At 37.7% G+C, this 20445-nt stretch overlaps 1 protein-coding gene across 3 annotated transcripts in view; it reads right to left on the bottom strand.

Moving 5' to 3' along the window:
* Positions 1–2301: 2301 nt before the first annotated feature.
* rab27b (RAB27B, member RAS oncogene family) overlaps positions 2302–20445 on the bottom strand; it is a 135705-nt gene continuing 117561 nt past the window's right edge. For all 3 annotated transcript variants that reach the window (XM_062031622.1, XM_062031623.1, XM_062031624.1), the window contains 4 exons: positions 13967–14055; positions 10983–11086; positions 10697–10820; positions 2302–5522 (listed from right to left, as the gene is read on the bottom strand). In XM_062031622.1, coding sequence (XP_061887606.1) covers positions 5336–5522; positions 10697–10820; positions 10983–11086; positions 13967–14055 — 504 coding nt within the window. In that variant the 3' untranslated portion in view covers positions 2302–5335. The remainder of the gene's footprint in view (positions 5523–10696; positions 10821–10982; positions 11087–13966; positions 14056–20445) is intronic.

Genomic DNA, 20445 nt, shown 5'->3' with positions numbered 1-20445 from the left:
ATCTACAATTGTTTTGTCTTTTCATCTCCCTGTGTAACATGTTTTTGTTCACTTTCACACCGGGTGTCGTATTGGAATGTACTCATTTAGCAGCATTAGTCTTCATCTTCCACAAATTATTGTGAGTGGATACGATTTTAGGTAAGTTAGTTATTTTTTTAATATTAAATACAAACATTGGGATTGTTTATATAAATATAATATGATTTTTTTTCCCCCCCCATTGCACACGTTCCATGCTGCGGTCATGTTAGCGTGAAAGCTGAAGCAATTAGCAACTTGCTGTAGTTCCCACTAAAATTAAGCAGAAACTTTGTAATAATTTCCAAAGTAGAATTGTGTCTTAATAACAAAACAGGCATTTTTTTTTAGAACCTTTCAGTAAAAATGAATTATTTGAGTAAATTTGCACAATTAATACTGTTCAGAGTGGAGCTGGAGCCTATCCCCTATTTGTCATCTATGGATTTAATTTTAATAACATGTCCAAAAATATGGATATTTATAAGTTCTGGGGGGGAAATGATGCCATGAAGGCATGTGGCATTGTTGTTACTGTGTAATATAACAATGATCTAATAATATCAGATATATTAAAAAGCCACCAAAAAAGAAAATCAATATCTGGTTTTACTTGGAATAATCTCATTGCATTTTCTATGATTAGTATCAATAAAAATGTCGATACTGTTTATTGGTTAGCAGACCATTTTTCTGGTGCATACAAAGGGTGGACTTATATAAATATATGATATTTAACACAGTTGTATCACAATCACACTCGCATTTTTGGGGTTTTCTACACTGTTGTGGTTTATCCAACAAAAAAGCTACTGTGGCGGTGGATTTTACACAGTACTCTTCATATTTACCAACAATTTTGCAAAGTTTTGTCCCGTTTTTTTTTTGTATACCGAGACGGTTTACGAAAAACAAACATTGCATGTGACAAATTAGTCAGTTTGCGCATGTAATATCGAGCGGAACCAAGTACCCGCAGTAATAACCCCATCTCCTTTTTCGAGTACGACTGCAAAATAAATCACCACGGGGGCCAAATAAAGTTGCGAGTATCAGCACTTTGATGAAAAGGTTGCGAAATATTGAATTCGCGAAAGAAGTGGTAGCAAAGTACATTACCATCTTTGCCCGCACGTTTTTTATTAAATATAAAAGTGATGTTAAATCGGGTATTTGTATTTCAAATCAATTTTTCTCTATAAAAGGTGTTTTTGGTTCATAAATTGGGTGTTTGGAACTGTTTAATTGGACTTACATAATTTAGTATGGCAACTTTTGGGATGTATTACATACCAAAACTAAAGTATCACTGTACTGTAGGCATTGTGCAATGGGGAAAATTCTAGAATGCGACTGCAAAATAAATCACCACGGGGGCCAAATAAAGTTGCGAGTGTCAGCACTTTGCTACCATTTCTTTCTAGAATTAAATATTGCGCAACTTTTTCATCAAAGTACATTGTGTTTTTGGTTCATAGATTGGGTGTTTGGAACGGTTTAATTGGACTCACATAATTTAGTATGGCAACTTTTGGGATGGATTACATACCAAAAGTGAAGTATCACTGTACTGTACTAGCATAGAAGGCATTGTGCAATGGGGAAAACTCGAGAATACGACTGCAAAATAAATCACCACGGGGGCCAAATAAAGTTGCGAGTACCAGCACTTTGATGAAAAAGTTGCGAAATATCGAATTTGACGACAAAGTGGTAGCAAAGTACATTGCCATCTTTGACCACAAGTCTTCATTAACTATAAAAGTGATGTTAAATGTTCATTCATCATGTATTTGTATTTCACTTAAATTTTTCTCTATAAAAAGTGTTTTTGGCTCATAAATTGGGTGTTTGGAACTATTTAATTGGACTTACATAATTTAGTATGGCAACTTTTGGGATGGATTACCTAACAAAACTAAAGTATCACTGTACTGTACTAGCATAGAAGGCATTGTGCAATGGGGGAAATTCTAGAATACGACTGCAAAATAAATCACCACGGGGGCCAAATAAAGTTGCGAGTATCAGCACTTTGATGGAAAAAGTTGCAAAATATTGAATTCGAGAAAGAAGCCATCTTTGCCCACAAGTCTTCATTAAATATAAAAGTGATGTTAAACGTTCATTCATCATGTATTTATATTTCAAATTGTTACATGCATGTCCAACTATCATTTTTATCTATAAAAAGTATTTTTGGTTCATAAATTGGGTGTTTGGAACGGTTTAATTGGACTTATTATGGCAACTTTTGGGATGGATTACATACCAAAAGTGAAGTATCACTGTACTATACAGGCCCAGCATAGAAGGCATTGTGCAATGGGGAAAATTCTACAGTACGACTGCAAAATAAATCATCGCGGGGGCCGAATAAAGTTGCGAGTATCAGCACTTTGCTACCACTTCTTTCTCGAATTAAATATTGCGCAACTTTTTTTACATTGCCATCTTTGCCCACAAGTTTTCATTAACTATAAAAGTGATGTTAAATATTCATTCATCATGCATTTATATTTCACTTCAATTTTTCTCTGTAAAAGGTGATTTTGGTTCATAAATTGGGTGTTTGGAACTATTTAATTGGACTTACATAATTTAGTATGGCAACTTTTGGGATGGATTACATACCAAAAGTGAAGTATCACTGTACTATACAGGACCAGCATATAAGGCATTGTGCAATGGGGAAAATGCTAGAATATGACTACAAAATAAATCACCACAGGGGCCAAATAAAGTTGCGAGTATCAGCACTTTGATGAAAAAATTGCGAAAAATTGAATTTGAGAAAGCAAAGTACATTGCCTTCTTTGCCCACAAGTCTTCATTAACTATAAAAGTCATGTTAAATGTTCATCCATCATGTATTTATATTTCACATTGTTATATGCATGTCCAACTATCATTTTTCTCTATAAAAAGTATTTTTGGTTCATAAATTGGGTGTTTGGAACGGTTTAATTGGACTTATTATGGCAACTTTTGGGATGGATTACATACCAAAAGTGAAGTATCACTGTACTATACAGGCCCAGCATAGAAGGCATTGTGCAATGGGGAAAATTCTACAGTACGACTGCAAAATAAATCATCACGGGGGCCGAACAAAGTTGCGAGTATCAGCACTTTGCTACCATTTATTTCTCGAATTAAATATTGCGCAACTTTTTTTACATTGCCATCTTTGCCCACAAGTTTTCATTAACTATAAAAGTGATGTTAAATATTAATTCATCATGCATTTATATTTCACTTCAATTTTTCTCTGTAAAAGGTGATTTTGGTTCATAAATTGGGTGTTTGGAACTATTTAATTGGACTTACATAATTTAGTATGGCAACTTTTGGGATGGATTACATACCAAAATTGAAGTATCACTGTACTAAACAGGACCAGCATAGAAGGCATTGTGCAAAGGGGAAAATGCTAGAATATGACTACAAAATAAATCACCACAGGGGCCAAATAAAGTTGCGAGTATCAGCACTTTGATGAAAAAATTGCGAAAAATTGAATTTGAGAAAGCAAAGTACATTGCCTTCTTTGCCCACAAGTCTTCATTAACTATAAAAGTCATGTTAAATGTTCATCCATCATGTATTTGTATTTCACATTGTTATATGCATGTCCAACTATCATTTTTATCTATAAAAAGTATTTTTGGTTCATAAATTGGGTGTTTGGAACGGTTTAATTGGACTTATTATGGCAACTTTTGGGATGGATTACATCCCAAAAGTGAAGTATCACTGTACTGTACTAGCATAGAAGGCATTGTGCAATGGGGAAATTCTAGAATATGACTGCAAAATAAATCACCACGGGGGCCAAATAAAGTTGCGAGTATCAGCATTTTGCTACCATTTCTTTCTCGAATTAAATATTGCGCAACTTTTTCATCAAAGTACATTGTCATCTTTGCCCACAAGTCTTCATTAACTATAAAAGTCATGTTAAATGTTCATCCATCATGTATTTATATGTCACATTGTTATATGCATGTCCAACTATCATTTTTATCTATAAAAAGTATTTTTGGTTCATAAATTGGGTGTTTGGAACGGTTTAATTGGACTTATTATGGCAACTTTTGGGATGGATTACATCCCAAAAGTGAAGTATCACTGTACTGTACTAGCATAGAAGGCATTGTGCAATGGGGAAATTCTAGAATATGACTGCAAAATAAATCACCACGGGGGCCAAATAAAGTTGCGAGTATCAGCATTTTGCTACCATTTCTTTCTCGAATTAAATATTGCGCAACTTTTTCATCAAAGTACATTGTCATCTTTGCCCACAAGTTTTTAGTAAATATAAAAGTGATGTAATGTGTTAATTCATCATGTATTTGTATTTCACGTACATTTTTCTCTATAAAAAGTTTTTGGGGAAAATTCTAAAGTACGACAAAATAAATCACCACGGGGGCCGAATAAAGTTTTTTCTCTATAAAAGGTGTTTTTGGTTCATAAATTGGGTGTTTGGAACTATTTTAATTGGACTTACATAATTTAGTATGGCAAGTTTCTGGGAAAATTCTAGAGTACGACTGCAAAATAAATCAACACGGGGGCCGAATAAAGTTGCGAGTATCAGCACTTTGATGAAAAAGTTGCGAAATATTGAATTTGAGAAAGCAAAGTACATTGCCTTCTTTGCCCACACGTCTTCATTAACTATAAAAGTCATGTTAAATGTTCATCCATCATGTATTTATATGTCACATTGTTATATGCATGTCCAACTATCATTTTTATCTATAAAAAGTATTTTTGGTTCATAAATTGGGTGTTTGGAACGGTTTAATTGGACTTATTATGGTAACTTTTGGGATGGATTACATTCCAAAAGTGAAGTATCACTGTACTGTACCAGCATAGAAGGCATTGTGCAATGGGGAAAATGAATTATGACAGTTAATTATGATTGCAGGGACAGGTTTGGAAGTCAAGTGGAGGCCATAGAAACGTGTATACTGTTGTAGTAGCAGAAAGGGATTGGACCATGGAACTCATGTAAACCAGCAGCGAGCAGAGACCAGGACCATGCAGAACTGTACTGCAGCTTAAGCGAGGAAAACAAAATGGTCTTTTCCTCACAGAGTGCAGTAGCTTGAATGACCAGCAGAGGGAGAACTAGCTTTCGTTTTCATTTCCAGTGTGGAAGCAGGCGAAGGAAGCAAAAAGAGTGGGAAAGGAAATGTTTTTTTTTTGCAAGAAGGAAAGGAGTCGGACGAGAAGAAGCATGCAAGCAAAAGGTGAGGAGGGACAGATCAAGTCAACGTTTTTTCCGGAATCAACTCATCTAGCATGCACATTTCTTCTCCTCGGGCTGTGCGGCGGAGAGCTTGGTGGTCCCGGTGCCGTTGGCGGGCTCGGCGGGGGGTTTGTCCACACACTGCTCCATCCTCTTCATCACCAGGTCCAGCAGAGTGATCACAGACTGGTCCACCTCCGTCCCGGTCGCCGCACTCGTCTCGAAATACGGAATCCTGCCAGCCAGAAAACAATCAGAGAATGAACTTTCTGATGTTCCTGATTTAAAATGTTTTTTTGTGTTGAATTCATTCGATTAGTCAATTTTAAAAAATCAGATTAATCACACTTTTGCATTTTTTCAATCACCATTAATCGTAGAAAACTACTAGCGTGTAGCGTGTGTAGTTTAAATAAACTTTACGAGTACAAAATACCCCAATATTTTCATAAAACTGCACTTTTGATTTCAGTTTTTTTTTTAAAGTTGTATTTTTTTAATTTATTATTTATTGATTTACATCATTTATGCTCCTGATTTAAAATGTTTTTTGTGTTGAATTAATTCGATTAGTGCTGTCAATTTTTTTTAATCGGAGGAATCACACTTTTGCATTTTATCAACCACAATCAATCCTAGGAAAATACTAGCGTGTGTAGTTTAAATAAACTTTACGAATACAAAATACCCCAATATTTTCATAAAACTGCACTTTTGATTTCAGTTTTTTTTTTTTAAGTTGTATTTTTTAAATTTATTGTTTATTTGTTTACATCATTTATGCTCCTGATTTAAAATGTTTTTTGTGTTGAATTCATTCGATTAGTGATATCAATTTTTTTTAATCGGAAGAATCACACTTTTGCATTTTATCAATCACAATTAATCCTAGGAAAATACTAGCGTGTGTAGTTTAAATAAACTTTACGAGTACAAAATACCCCAATATTTTCATAAAACTGCACTTTTTTCTTCAGATTTTTTTTTTTTTAAGTTGTATTTTTTAAATTGATTATTTATTGGTTTACATCATTTATGCTCCTGATTTAAAATGTTTTTTGTGTTGAATTAATTCGATTAGTGCTATAAAAAAATTTTAATCGGAAGAATCACACTTTTGCATTTTATCAACCACAATTAATCCTAGAAAAATATTAGCATGTGTAGTTTAAATAAACTTTACAAATACAAAATACCCCAATATTTTCATAAAACTGCACTTTTCATGTCAGAATTATTTTAAAAGTTGTATTTAATTTATTATTTATTTGTTTACATCATTTATGCTCCTGATCTAAAAGGTTTTTTGTGTTGAATTCATCCGATTAGTGCTGCCAATTTTTTTTAAATCAGAAGAATCACACTTTTGCATTTTATCAATCACGATTATTCGTAGAAAAATACTAGTGTGTGTAGTTTAAATTAACTTTACAAGAACAAAATACCCTAATATTTTCATAAAACTGCACTTTTGATGTCAGATTTTTTTTTTAAAGTTGTATTTGTTTGATTTATTATTTATTTGTTTACATAAAAAATGTGCCCATAACTTTTTTTCAACTATTTATAGCCGAATGAAAGAAACTGACAGCCATCCACTGTCTTTGTCTCTGTGGGTGGAGGAGGGCCACGAGCGTACGCACACATAAGTTGAGGCTTTTGACATAAATGTAAGGTAACATGCTAGAAATTATTCGGATCACCCCAAAAAATGTGATGATTGTTCATTATCTGTGTGGCAGGAGCAAAGGTCACCGCCTCTGTCCATGGTGCTGAGGACAGAGCACCATCAGATAGATAGCACTTTATTGATTCCTTCAGGAGAGTTCCCTCAGGAAAATTAAAAGGTTCAGACGGGGGGGCGTGGTAGTGCTGATGGCGAGACACAGCTGGCAGGTGATTAGATTTCACAGGTGGTGCGTGTTAATCTAATCATCTGTTGTCTTTAACAGTAAGCGGCCGGGAGCAGGAGGGGGGGAGAGGATACGGACGTGGCTGAAAAGTTGCGTCCTGCTGGAGAGAAAACTTTTGTTAAAAACATATGATTATTAAAACCTCGTTAAAACCTGCACGCTTGGCCCCGGGGCCGTGTCTGACCGTGGGACTGCGTGGAAGCAACGTCCACAATCTGACATTGCCGGAAAGTTTAATGAAAAACCCGCTCATAAACTGTTCAGTTATTTTGGCAACTAACTGCCTAGCTAGGTTTCCCTTTGACTTATTTTGCGTATATTTAAAAGGCAGAAATGTCCGTATGAAAACAACTCGCAAACCAACAGCTAATTCTCATCATTAACTTTAAAGAGCCATTCAAAAGACTCGACTCGTTCGCAAACGCCACATCTGTTGGCTTTATTTTAAACAAAAAATCTTAACTGTACATTAAACATATGTTTCTTATTGCAGCCGAAGAACAATTGTGTCCTTAAATAAAATAGTCAACATACTAGACAACTTTTTTTTTTAGTAGTAAGTAAGCAAACAAAGGCTCCTAATTGTTCTGCTGACGTATGCATAAAAACCCTTAAAAACCCTTCTTTTTAAAAAAGCCTTTTTTTTTTAGATACATGCATACTAGTTCTAGCTATTTGGCTGTTCTAGTTTTTTTTTATTTTTTTTTTATTATCTTTTTATTTTATTTTTATTTATTTTTAATACACTGTAGCACTTTGAGGTTGTTTACTCAATGTAAAGTGCTTTTTACAAATACAATTATTATTATTATTATTAAATTGCTGACTTCGTGATGTCTTTTGTATTTGTGGTCCTGTTGTTGTTTGTTTGGAGAGTAACTATGCTGATTAAACCTCATTATTTAATACATGCAGCGTTAAATTTGACCAGTAGAGGGCGACAACGCTACACCTTAGGTTACCTTAATTTCTATATCTGTAAACAATTGTAGTTTAATGTGTGAATATATTAACACAAAACTTTGTATTTTATTTGTGTAAAACACACAATGGACTTTATACTTTTGTTATGTTTATTTTATGTTTATATTTCCAGTCGTACAAACCTAAATGAAGGAAGAAGTGTAAAGAAATAACACTGAGGAAGGAAAAGAATGCAAAAGAAGGAACATCAATCCTCAACAAAACTTCTAGAGCTTCTGTTTCTTCGTGCTTTTAACTAGCTGCACACGCTGGAAACGAGCAGCGAGGGCAGAATAATGAATTTATTGACAGTGCAGTGTGAAAGCCGATGTGTTTACTTTATAATTAAGTAAAAGCAGTCTCAAAAAATATAACCTGCTGAGGCACTTTCTGACAAAACCTCCACATCTCCATGTCTGTCCCGCGAGCCCTTGAACTCTTGAAACTGCGGCCCCATTCATTATGTACCGACTATAAGGCACACTTAAAATCCTTTTTTCCCCGCAAAAATCGACAGTGCGCCTCATAACCCGGTGCGCCTAATGTACAGAATAATTTTGGTTATGCTTACCGACCTCGAAGCAACTTTATTTGGTACATGGTGTAATGATAAGTGTGACCAGTAGATGGCCGTCACACATAAGAGACACGTGTAGACTGCAATATGACTCAAGTAAACAACACCCAACATTTTATATGTTCCATCGAAAATATAGAACATTACACGCGGCGCTCAAAAATCAATCAAAATGTTTTAGTACGACTTTGGTAAGCCGCACCGCTTGATGGATTGTCGGCGCATTAAACATACAAGTATTATTATGAGGTGTGTATAAGGTAAGACATATTATCTGGCGTTTTGTTTCGCAATATTATGCAAAAGCAACTTTTCTTACTTTCTGGTACCTGCTGATCTGTATTTGGGATCTGCATAAATCCTGAAAGCACGGCCTTTGTAGTCCGTGCCGACACCGAAGTCGATAAGCTTCTTATTTTTCTCTATCTTCTTGTTATGGGACATTCATCCTCCGCTGTTGCCATTTCTAATATAAAGTAGTGTAAAGTTCTTACTTATATCCGTCAGTAAACTCGCCATGAAAGCGCTAAAACATACCGGTGTAGTGAGTTTACATTATTAACCCAAGGAACTTTAGTTATTAGAGAGTTCCGGTCGGACGGTTTTTCATGGCACACATTTCCGGTGTTGTTGTTTCCGGATGAGAAGATGCTGCTCCGTTATTGGTTTAAGTAAAGTCTGAATGTCATTAAAACAGTTAGCTCCACCTTTTGACACTTCTTCCACTCCCCTCCTTGCACGCTACACCGCTACAACAAAGATGACGGGGAGAAGACGCTGTCGAAGGTGAGCCACGTAAATAAGACCGCCCACAAAACGGCGCATCCTGAAGCAACTGTCAGAAAGCGACTTGAAGATGATCTGTAAAACATAATCTATGCAACATTTTGACCAAAGAACCACCATTACATGTTATGTAGACCAGTGTTTTTCAACCTTTTTTGAGCCAAGGCACATTTTTTGCGTTGAAAAAATCCGGAGGCACACCACCAGCAGAAATCATTAAAAGACGAAACTCAGTTGACAGTAAAAAGTCGTTGTCGCAATTGTTGGACCAAGCATGCATCAATATAGCTCTTGTCTCAAAGTAGGTGTACTGTCACCACCTGTCACTTCACACCCTGACCTGGTTTGAGTTTTTTGCTGTTTTCCTGTGTGTAGTGTTTTAGTTCTTGTCTTGCGCTCCTATTTTAATGTCTTTTTCTCTTTTTTTGGTATTTTCCTGTAGCAGTTTCATGTCTTCCTTTGAGCGATATTTTCCGCATCTACTTTGTTTTAGCCATCAAGAAGATTTTAGTTGTTTTTATCCTTCTTTGTGGGGACATTGTTGATTGTCATGTTCGGATGTACTTTGTGGACGCCGTCTTTGCTCCACAGTAAGTCTTTGCTGTCGTCCAGCATTCTGTTTTTGTTTACTTTGCAGCCAGTTCAGTTTTAGTTTTGTTTTGCATAGCCTTCCCTAAGCTTCAATGCCTTTTCTTAGGGGAACTCACCTTTTGTTTATTTTTGGTTTAAGCATTAGATACCTTTTTACCTGCATGCTGCCTCCCGCTGTTTCCGACATCTACAAAGCAATTAGCTACCGGCTGCCACCTACTGACATGGAAGAGTATTACACGGTTACTTTGCCGAGCTCTAGACAGCACCGACACTCAACAACAACACATCATTTGCAGACTATAATTACTGGTTTGCAAAAAATAGTTTTAACCCAAATAGGTGAAATTAGATAATCTCCCCACGGCACACCAGACTGTATCTCAAAAACACTGATGTAGACCACAAGGAAGTGTTTTACATTTAGAAAAAAAATAATAATAATATGACCCCTTTAATGCGCCTTATATATGAAACAAGATCGAAAATTCATCGGCAGTGTGCCTTATAATCCGGTGCGCCCTATGGTCCGGAAAATACGTTATACTATAATATTGTTGACTTGATAAGAGAACTCACCCATATTTATCTGCCAACTCCTTTGCTTGTTTTTCCTGAACCTCCCGCTGGTCAGCCAGATCCGCCTTGTTTCCAACCAACACGATATCTGGGTTCTCACAGTAGGCGTTGGCCTGTAGCTGACCTGCAAAGTGACCACAAGTTATAATGACGCTGTTTTTTTTGTGACATATAAGCATGAAAGTGCAAAATGCTCCAACCTCTAACCTTCCACATTTGTCTACTGTTGCGTCAATGCCAAGAAATCAATTGAAATGAATAAAATCAAAGTGTAACATCAACATACTCATCCAATTCCTGACATTGAGGAAGCTCTGTTGGCTGGTGAGATCAAACATCAGCAGGAAGCCCATAGCATCCCTGAAGAACGCCGTTGTCAGGCTGCGGAACCTACAGCCCCGCAAATAAATGTCATGAAATGACATCATTAGACACTTAAGCACTGCTATAAGCACCGCTATAAACTGTTTATTTTATGAGTGCTAATAAACTTGTTTCACATCTTTTACTTTTAAAATCCAAGAAAACAAATAAAATAACTGACTCATAGTACAGTTAATCAACCGACCTTGATATATAAATTCAACAACTCAGACCTTCACTAAAAAAAGATTGGACAAATTATTGCATATAAATAATGGCAGTCGTTGGGCTCGTATGGGGGCCCGGTTGCTGGTGGGGCGGGGGCGGTCTTCCCGTCCGGCTACAGGGAGTCTCTGGGCCCCTCGAGGCGGGGCGTCCTGTCTTTATGCCCACGTGGGGTGTGGTCTCTCGCTGGCTTGGAGGCTGGCTGTCCCCTGCTTCTCCCGTGCCTTGTCCTCTGCTGGGCACGTCTGTCTGTGGCCTGCTGCCGGCCCTACCGGGCGGCACATTAAGCCCAACTTTGGGGTTTTTGTCGCAGCTGGTCCCGTGTTCACCAGGTGTTCTGGGTTTGGGCACTCTAGGTGGCTGGGGTCGTACTTTGTCTCCCGCACACACCGGGAGACCAATATATTGTACTTACAAATTCACATATACATACTCACATACACACAATTATTGATACATATATACACACATACATATATCTATTTATTAGGGCTGCAACAACTAATCGATTAAATCGATTAAAATCGATTACTAAAATAGTTGCCGATTAATTTAGTCATCGATTCGTTGGATCTATGCTATGCGCAGAGTTTTTTTAATTTTTTTTTTTTTAATAAAAAAAAAATAAAACAATTATTTTTTATTTTTTTTATTTTAATAAACCTTTATTTATAAACTGCAACATTTACAAACAGCTGAGAAACAATAATCAAAATAAATATGGTGCCAGTATGCTGTTTTTTTTCAATAAAATACTGGATAGGATAGAAATGTAGTTGGTCTCTTTTATCCGATTATTAATCGATTAATCGATTATCAAATTACTCGTTAGTTGCAGCCCTACTATTCATTAATACATACATACGCGTACACGAACAAGATTTCTCTACAGAATCTCCTCTCTGGTCAACAAAAGCACCATGAAGATTCTAGCGGGAACTCTCATTCAACCATTTTTCGATTACACATGCACCTCCTGGTACCCCAGCACCTCCAAAACCCTCAAATCTAGACTCCAAACATGCCAGAACAAACTAGTCAGGTTACTTCTAGACCTCCACCCCAGATCACACCTCACTCCTACCCACTTCTCCAAAGTGGGCTGGCTCAGGGTGGAGGACAGAGTAAAACAACTTGCACTGAGCCTAGTCTATAAAATCCGCTACACCTCCCTGATACCCAAGTACATGTCAAACTACTTCCATAACGTAAATCAGTGGTCCCCAACCTTTTTGTAGCTGTGGACCGGTCAACGCTTGAAAATTTGTCCCACGGACCGGTGGGGGGTGGGGGGGGGTGTATTTAAAAAAAAAAAAATTTTTTTTTTTTTTTTTTACATAAATAAATACAATCATGTGTGCTTACGGACTGTATCCCTGCAGGCCGTATTGATCTATATTGATATAGAATGTATATATTGTGTTTTTATGTTGATTTCATTTAAAAATAAAAAAATAAAAATAAAAATAAAAATTTAAATTCTTGTGCGGCCCGGTACCAATCGGTCCGCGGCCCGGTGGTTGGGGACCACTGACGTAAATGACCGCCATAACCACAACACCAGGGGGAGCTCCACTAACCACGTTAAACCCAGATTCCGATCTAACAAAGGTCTTAACTCATTCTCCTTCTATGCCACATCAATATGGAATGCACTCCCAACAGGTGTAAAAGAAAGGGCATCTCTATCCTCCTTCAAAACCGCACTAAAAGAACACCTCCAGGCAACTACAACCCTAGACTAACACCCTCCCCCCACCACATCCCACCTCCCCGGATTGTAAATAATCAATCTGTGATTAAGAGCTATGTAAGTAAACTTGGATTGATTGACTTTGGGGAAATTAGCACTAACTTGTTATTATTGTTATTACTGACTTAACTTTCCTGTTTTAATGACATGCTAACGTAACGATTATATACTTCATACTGTGTTTCTCTCTTGACAATAATTAGACTTTTAATGTTGAGCACCATATTTTTCGGAGTATAAGTCCCTCCGGAGTATAAGTCGCACCGGCCGAAAATGCATAATAAAAAAGGAAAAAAAACATACATACGTCGCACTGGAGTATAAGTCGCATTTTTTGGGGACATTTATTTGATAAAAGCCAACACCAAGAATAGACATTTGAAAGGCAATTTAAAATAAATAAAGAATAGTGAACAACAGGCTGAATAAGTGTACGTTATATGAGGCATAAATAACCAACTGAGAACGTGACTGGTATGTTAACGTAACATATTATGGTAAGAGTCATTCAAATAACTATAACATATAGAACATGCTATACCTTTACCAAACAATCTGTCACTCCTAATCGCTAAATCCCATGAAATCTTATACGTCTAGTCTCTTACGTGAATGAGCTAAATAATATTATTTGATATTTTACGGTAATGTGTTAATAATTCCACACATAAGTCGCTCCTGAGTATAAGTCGCACCCCCGGCCAAACTATGAAAAAAACTGCGACTTATAGTCCGAAAAATACGGGACAGAGTTTTTCCCAATGTACAATTCACTATGGGCTGATCTTTACTTAGATTATTTTGCGATGTACAGTAATTCGTAGTAGTATGAGTAGTAGTACTTTGATTAGTAGCTTGAGTGATCAGATGTAGCTTGAATATCAAAATTTAGACCTAAAAAGAACAAACATGTTTGACCGGCAGCTCACCTTTCCTGCCCAGCTGTGTCCCAAAGCTGTAGATGAACCTTAAAGCTTTTTCCTGCCGTCATCCCATTAGGGTTGGATGCTGTGTACACCTGAGGAGAAATTAAATATAATTGTGTTAGGTCAGTCATGATTAGTGCCCACACATTTACATTTACAACCTTTATATGTGCTTCGTTATCTCAGACCAAAGCAGACAGGTTTTACATGGTCCCGCAGTTTATACTAGTTCATAAATCATCCATCCTAGACTTTATTGAAGCCAACACTGCAGAGTAAAATGCTAATTACATATGAAGACACAACCTGGTTTTACAGTTTTACTGCAATGTACAGCGAATACTCAACCTTTCGTATTAAATATGCAAATTGCTGTCAGCTAGGTTACAAACACTCGTTATGTATGTTTAGAATTATAGCATATGACATATATAGTACGGTTTAGTGATGGGCACCGAAACAGGAATTCTAACAGTGAATACTATTATTACACAATTTTTTAATGCATTTTTTTACTAGATTTTTTTTAAACTAAAATGTAAAAAAAAATATGGTAAATAGCAATAATTTCACCTCAAAATTTAGTGTATATTACTGTAAATGGAAAAACAGTAATGCTGTTTTTATGGTAAAAAAAAAAAAAAGGCAGCTCAGTTGCCAGATGAGGAGGGGGGTGTGGGCTGCAGGCCTGCCGCGGAACGGGGTGTGCCAGGACCGGCCTTGAAGACAGCGACAGGTGCGTAGATGGCCCAGGTGGGCCTTGTTATCTAATCACCTGTCGCCTTTATTAGCAGCAGCCGGATTGAGACACGTTGTTGGAGCTGGAGTGGGAGCGAGAGCGAGAGAGCGAGAGACGGACACAGAGAAAACATTTTGATTTGACATTGTGAGCGTAGAGCGGTGAGTTTAAATTAGTAAATACTTTATTGGTTGTATTTTTATGATGTTGTCCACTTCTGATAGTACAGCCTAATAAAGTTTAAGGTTAGAAACACCCTGATTCAACACCTCAAGTCAGGGGAAGGCAAGATGAACCCTGATTGATGGAAGACTCATTCTAGTCCTACTCAGTCTTACTACAAAACCCAAAACCGGTGAAGTTGGCACGTTGTGTAAATCGTAAATAAAAACAGAATACAATGATTTGCAAATCCTTTTCAACTTATATTAAATTGAATAGACTGCAAAGACAAGATACTCAACGTTCGAAATGGAAAACGTATTTTTTTTTGCAAATATTAGCTCATTTGGAATGTGATGCCTGCAACATGTTTCAAAAAAGCTGGCACAAGTGGCAAAAAAGACTGAGAAAGTTGAGGAATGCTCATCAAACACTTATTTGGAACATCCCACAGGTGAATGTGCTAATTGGGAACAGGTGGGTGCCATGATTGGGTATAAAAAAAGCTTCCATGAAATGCTCAGTCATTCACAAACAAGGATGAGGCGAGGGTCACCACTTTGCGAACAAATGCGTGAGCAAATTGTCGAACAGTTTAAGAACAACATTTCTCTACCAGCTATTGCAAGGAATTTAGGGATATCACCATCTACGGTCTGTAATATCATCAAAAGGTTCAGAAAATCTGGAGAAATCAATGCACGTAAGCGGCAAGGCCGAAAACCAACATTGAATGCCCGTGACCTTGGGCGTTACTGCATCAAAAAAGCGACATCAGTATGTAAAGGATATCACCACATGGGCTCTGGAACACTTCAGAAAACCACTGTCAGTAACTACAGTTCATCGCTACGTCTGTAAGTGCAAGTTAAAACTCTACTATGCAAAGCGAAAGCCATTAATCAACAACACCCAGAAACGCCGCCGGCTTCGCTGGACCCAAGCTCATCCAAGATGGACTGATGCAAAGTGGAAAAGTGTTCTATGTTCTGTCCACATTTCAAATTGTTTTTGTAAACTGTGGACGTTGTGCCCTCCGGACCAAAGAGGAAAAGAACCATCCGGACTGTTATAGGTGCAAAGTTCAAAAGCCAGCATATGTGATGGTATGGGGGTGTATTAGTGCTCAAGGCATGGGTAACTTACACATCTGTGAAGGCACCATTAATGCTGAAAGGTACATACAGGTTTTGGAGCAACATATGTTGCCATCCAAGCAACGTCTTTTTCATGGACGCCCCTGCTTATTTCAGCGAGACGATGCCAAGCCACATTCTGCATGTGTTACAACAACGTGGCTTCGTAGTAAAAGAGTGCGGGTACTAGACTGGCCTGCCTGTAGTGCAGACCATGTGCCATGTGTGGCGCATTATAAAGCCTAAAATACCACAACAGAGACCCCGGACTGTTGAACAACTTAAGCTGTACATCAAGCAAGAATGGGAAATAATTCCACCTGTGAAGCTTAAAAAATAGGTCTCTTCAGTTCCAAAACGTTTACTAAATGTTGTTAAAAGGAAAGGCCATGTACCACAGTGGTAAAAATGTGCCTGTGCCAACTTTTTTGCAATGTGTTGCTGCCATTAAATTCTAAGTTAATGATTATTTGCGAGAAAAAAAAATTAAATGTCTCAGGTCGAACATTAAATATCTTGTCTTTGCAGTATATTCAATTGAATATAAAGTGGAAAATGATTTGCAAATCATTGTATTCTGTTTTTATTTACGAATTACACCAACATGCCAACTTCACCGGTTTTGGGTTTTGTACTTCTAGAATTAGACTTAGACTACAAAATGTTTTATACAAAAGTTCAGCAAGATGTTCTGCTGAGCACTTACAGTATCTGCCAACAGTTCATAATAGGAAGAATTACATGTATATTGATATGGCTGACTCCTTGCAATCAGCAATATTCATCCAGCAGAACATTAAGAAACACATTATTTTGTCCATCCATTTGCGAGATGGGCTATGAAATGCATCCAAGTATAATTTACTGGGACACCACTTGGGAATTTGAATGGTTTCTATGGCAATAGTAGAGTGTGAGGTGAACTAATGGAGCCGTAAGTCAGGATCCCTCATATTTTTATGAGTGGACTACATTGAAGAAGTGTACATCTCAACAGGGCTGGAAACACAAAAGAAGCCTCAGGCAACATTCACACCTTTGATTCCCACAGATGAGACACTGTCACTGTTACTAGGATTCAAACACTATAAAAGGGTGTGTACTATTAGTGGGCGTGTTGCGTGTGATTTACTAAGACTGTAAAGTGGTGCAAATAATCATTAACTAGAATTTAATGGCAGCGACACAATGCAAAAAAGTTGGCACAGGGGCATATTTACCACTGTGTTACATGGCCTTTCCTTTTAACAACACTCAGTAAACGTTTGGGAACTGAGGAGACCAAGTTTTGAAGTTTTCCAGGTGGAATTATTTCCCATTCTTGCTTCATGTACAGCTTAAGTTGTTCAACAGTCCAGGGTCTCTGTTGTGGTATTTTAAGTTTCATATTGCGCCACACATTTTCAATGGGAGACAGGTCTGGACTACAGGCAGGCCAGTCTAGTACCCGCACTCTTTTACAATGAAGCCACGCTGTTGTAACACGTGGCTCGGCATTGTCTTGCTGAAATAAGCAGGGGCGTCCATGATGACAACATTTGTTGCTCCAAAACCTGTATGTACCTTTCAGCATTAATGGTGCTTCACAGATGTGTAAGTTACCCATGTCTTGGGCGATAATACACCCCCATACCATCACAGATGCTGGCTTTTGAACTTTGCGCCTAGAACAATCAAGATGGCTCTTTTCCTCTTTGTTCCGGAGGACACAACGTCCACAGTTTCCAAAAACAATATGAAATGTGGACTCGTCAGACCACAGAACATTTTTTCACTTTGCATCAGTCCATCTTGGATGAGCTCGGGCCCAGTGAAGCCGACAGCGTTTCTGGGTGTTGTTGATTAATGGCTTTTGCTTTGCATAGTAGAGTTTTAACTTGCACTTACAGATGTAACAATGATCTGTAGTTACTGACAGTGGTTTTCAGAAGTGTTCCTGAGCCCATGTGGTGATATCCTTTACACACTGATGTCGCTTTTTGATGCAGTACCACCAGAGGAATCGAAGGTATCGGGCAATCAATGTTGCTTTTCGGGCCTTGCAGTGATTTCTCCAGATTCTCTGAACCTTTTGATGATATTACAGACCGTAGATGGTGAAATCCCTAAATTCCTTGCAATAGCTCGTTGAGAAATGTTGTTCTTAAACTGTTCGACAATTTGCTCACGCATTTGTTCACAAAGTGGTGACCCTCACCCCATCCTTGTTTGTGAATGACTGAGCATTTCATGGAAGCTGCTTTTATACCCAATCGTGGCACCCACCTGTTCCCAATTAGCCTGTTCACCTGTGGGGTGTTCCAAATAAGTGTTTGATGAGCATTCCTCAACTTTCTCAGTCTTTTTTGCCACTTGTGCCAGCTTTTTTGAAACATGTTGCAGGCATCAAATTCCAAATGAGCTAATATTTGCAAAAAATTAAGTTTTCCAGTTCGGACATTAGATATCTTGTCTTTGCAGTCTATTCAATGGAATATAAGTTGAAAAGGATTTGCAAATCATTGTATTCTGTTTTTATTTACCATTTACACAACGTGCCAACTTCACTGGTTTTAGGTTTTGTAGAATGAAACCTGTCAGAATAATTGTATCTTCGTTATCACAAAACCTTGTGTTACATTGAGTTCAGGGCGAGAAGACTCAACTGTGTACGATGGGAAGCGACATGAAGGCGTCGGTTTCTTTCTTCTATTGTAATCCACAGGAAGATGTTGTCTTGACCCGAGAACTACAAAGCGGAGTGGAAGCAGGACCTGACGCAAGCTCCAGGGACCTTTTCTTAGAACTGTTTTACGACCTTTTTTTTTTAAACTGTTTTAATCAAAAGCGATGGCTGTTTACGACCCCCTCCCTTAGAAACAGCTGTTGCCATGTAATCAGGGAAAGTCCAAATAAAAGAGGAAGCGTACAATCTTTCGTCAGAGTGTGGTGGAGACTGTACAAGAGTACAGCCCAGACTTTTCTCCTCAATTGAGCCAAATTTAATTCTGTCTCTGTTTAATGCCTTGCTTCTTTGTCTGTTTAATAGATGTCATCAGTGTTTGAACCTGACTTGGAAAGGGGCTGCACTTACTCCACTCAAAACGTAAAAAATTGCATACCTAAATAAGTTTTTTCATGTAAAAAATATTTGAATAATCCATATTCTATGTTAAAAAAAAAAAAAAATGAGTAAAAAAGAAATAATTTTGTAAATTTACCAAAGTAAAAAAAAAGTTTGCTTGCTTGCCCTAACTTTTTGTCCTGTATTTACTATGTTTAAAAACAAAATCACCAATTTTAAACATTTCAAGTAGAATTTTAAGTCTTGGCAATACAGGCCCTGTCACTTGGTATCAAAATGTGCTGTATCGCCCTACCCCAACGATCACATTCTCCCTCATAGTCTGGCTAAAGATGAAATATTTAAAAAGGTAGTGTGACACAGACACCGTGGAGATGGGCAATAATGGATCATATATGTCATCTGAAGCACCGAGATAAAATTAGCACTGCCAGTACTGACAGAGCTGCAGCAAAGCACGACGTCATCTCGATACAAGCAGCGATCAAGTTTTCTTCATCTTTTAAATATAACGGTCAGAGGATATTATTAGGTTTAACATGAAAGAATTTGTCATCAATTAAAATGTATCACTGCCTGTGCCTTGTAAAACAGTAACAGTCTAAATACAACTGGAAATATTCAAAGATTATACTAACAAAATGGGAAAATGTGCGTTTAGTGGTAGTATTTGTTTCAATATTGGTTTGTCCAACCTCATTGCGGCGAGCAACATTTCCCGCGCCAGCGTGCACTCTGAAAAGAACGAGGCATCAGATGGCGATGAATGGTCTTCACTGGTGAAGCCAGAAACGAATGCAAAAGACATCTTTAGTCTGCTTTTAGGACCTATTATGCAAAACAGACTTTTTTTTTACTAGGGCTGTCCGATAATATCGTACTGCCGATATTATCGGCCGATAAATGCTTTGAAGTGTAATATCGGAAATTATCAGTATCGGTTTCAACATTATCGGTATCGGTTTCAAAAAGTTTATGACTTTTTAAAACGCTGCTGTGTACACGGACGTAGGGAGAAGTACAGAGCGCCAATAAACCTTAAAGGCACTGCCTTTGCGTGCCGGCCCAGTCACATAATATCTTCGGCTTTTCACACACACAAGTGAATGCAAGGCATACTTGATCAACAGCCATACAGGTCACTCTAAAGGTGTCCGTATAAACAACTTTAACACTGTTACAAATATGCGCCACACTGTGAACCCAAACCAAACAAGAATGACAAACACATTTCGGGAGAACATCCGCACCGTAACACAACATAAACACAACAGAACAAATACCCAGAACCCCTTGCAGCCCTAACTCTTCCGGGACGCTACAATATACACCCCCCCGCTACCCGCTACCCCCCACCTCAACCTCCTCATGCTCTCACAGG

This window comes from Entelurus aequoreus, linkage group LG21 (assembly GCF_033978785.1).
Source record: "Entelurus aequoreus isolate RoL-2023_Sb linkage group LG21, RoL_Eaeq_v1.1, whole genome shotgun sequence".
Classification (NCBI taxonomy): Eukaryota; Metazoa; Chordata; class Actinopteri; order Syngnathiformes; family Syngnathidae; genus Entelurus; species Entelurus aequoreus.
This window is presented reverse-complemented; position numbering and strand designations above follow the sequence as displayed.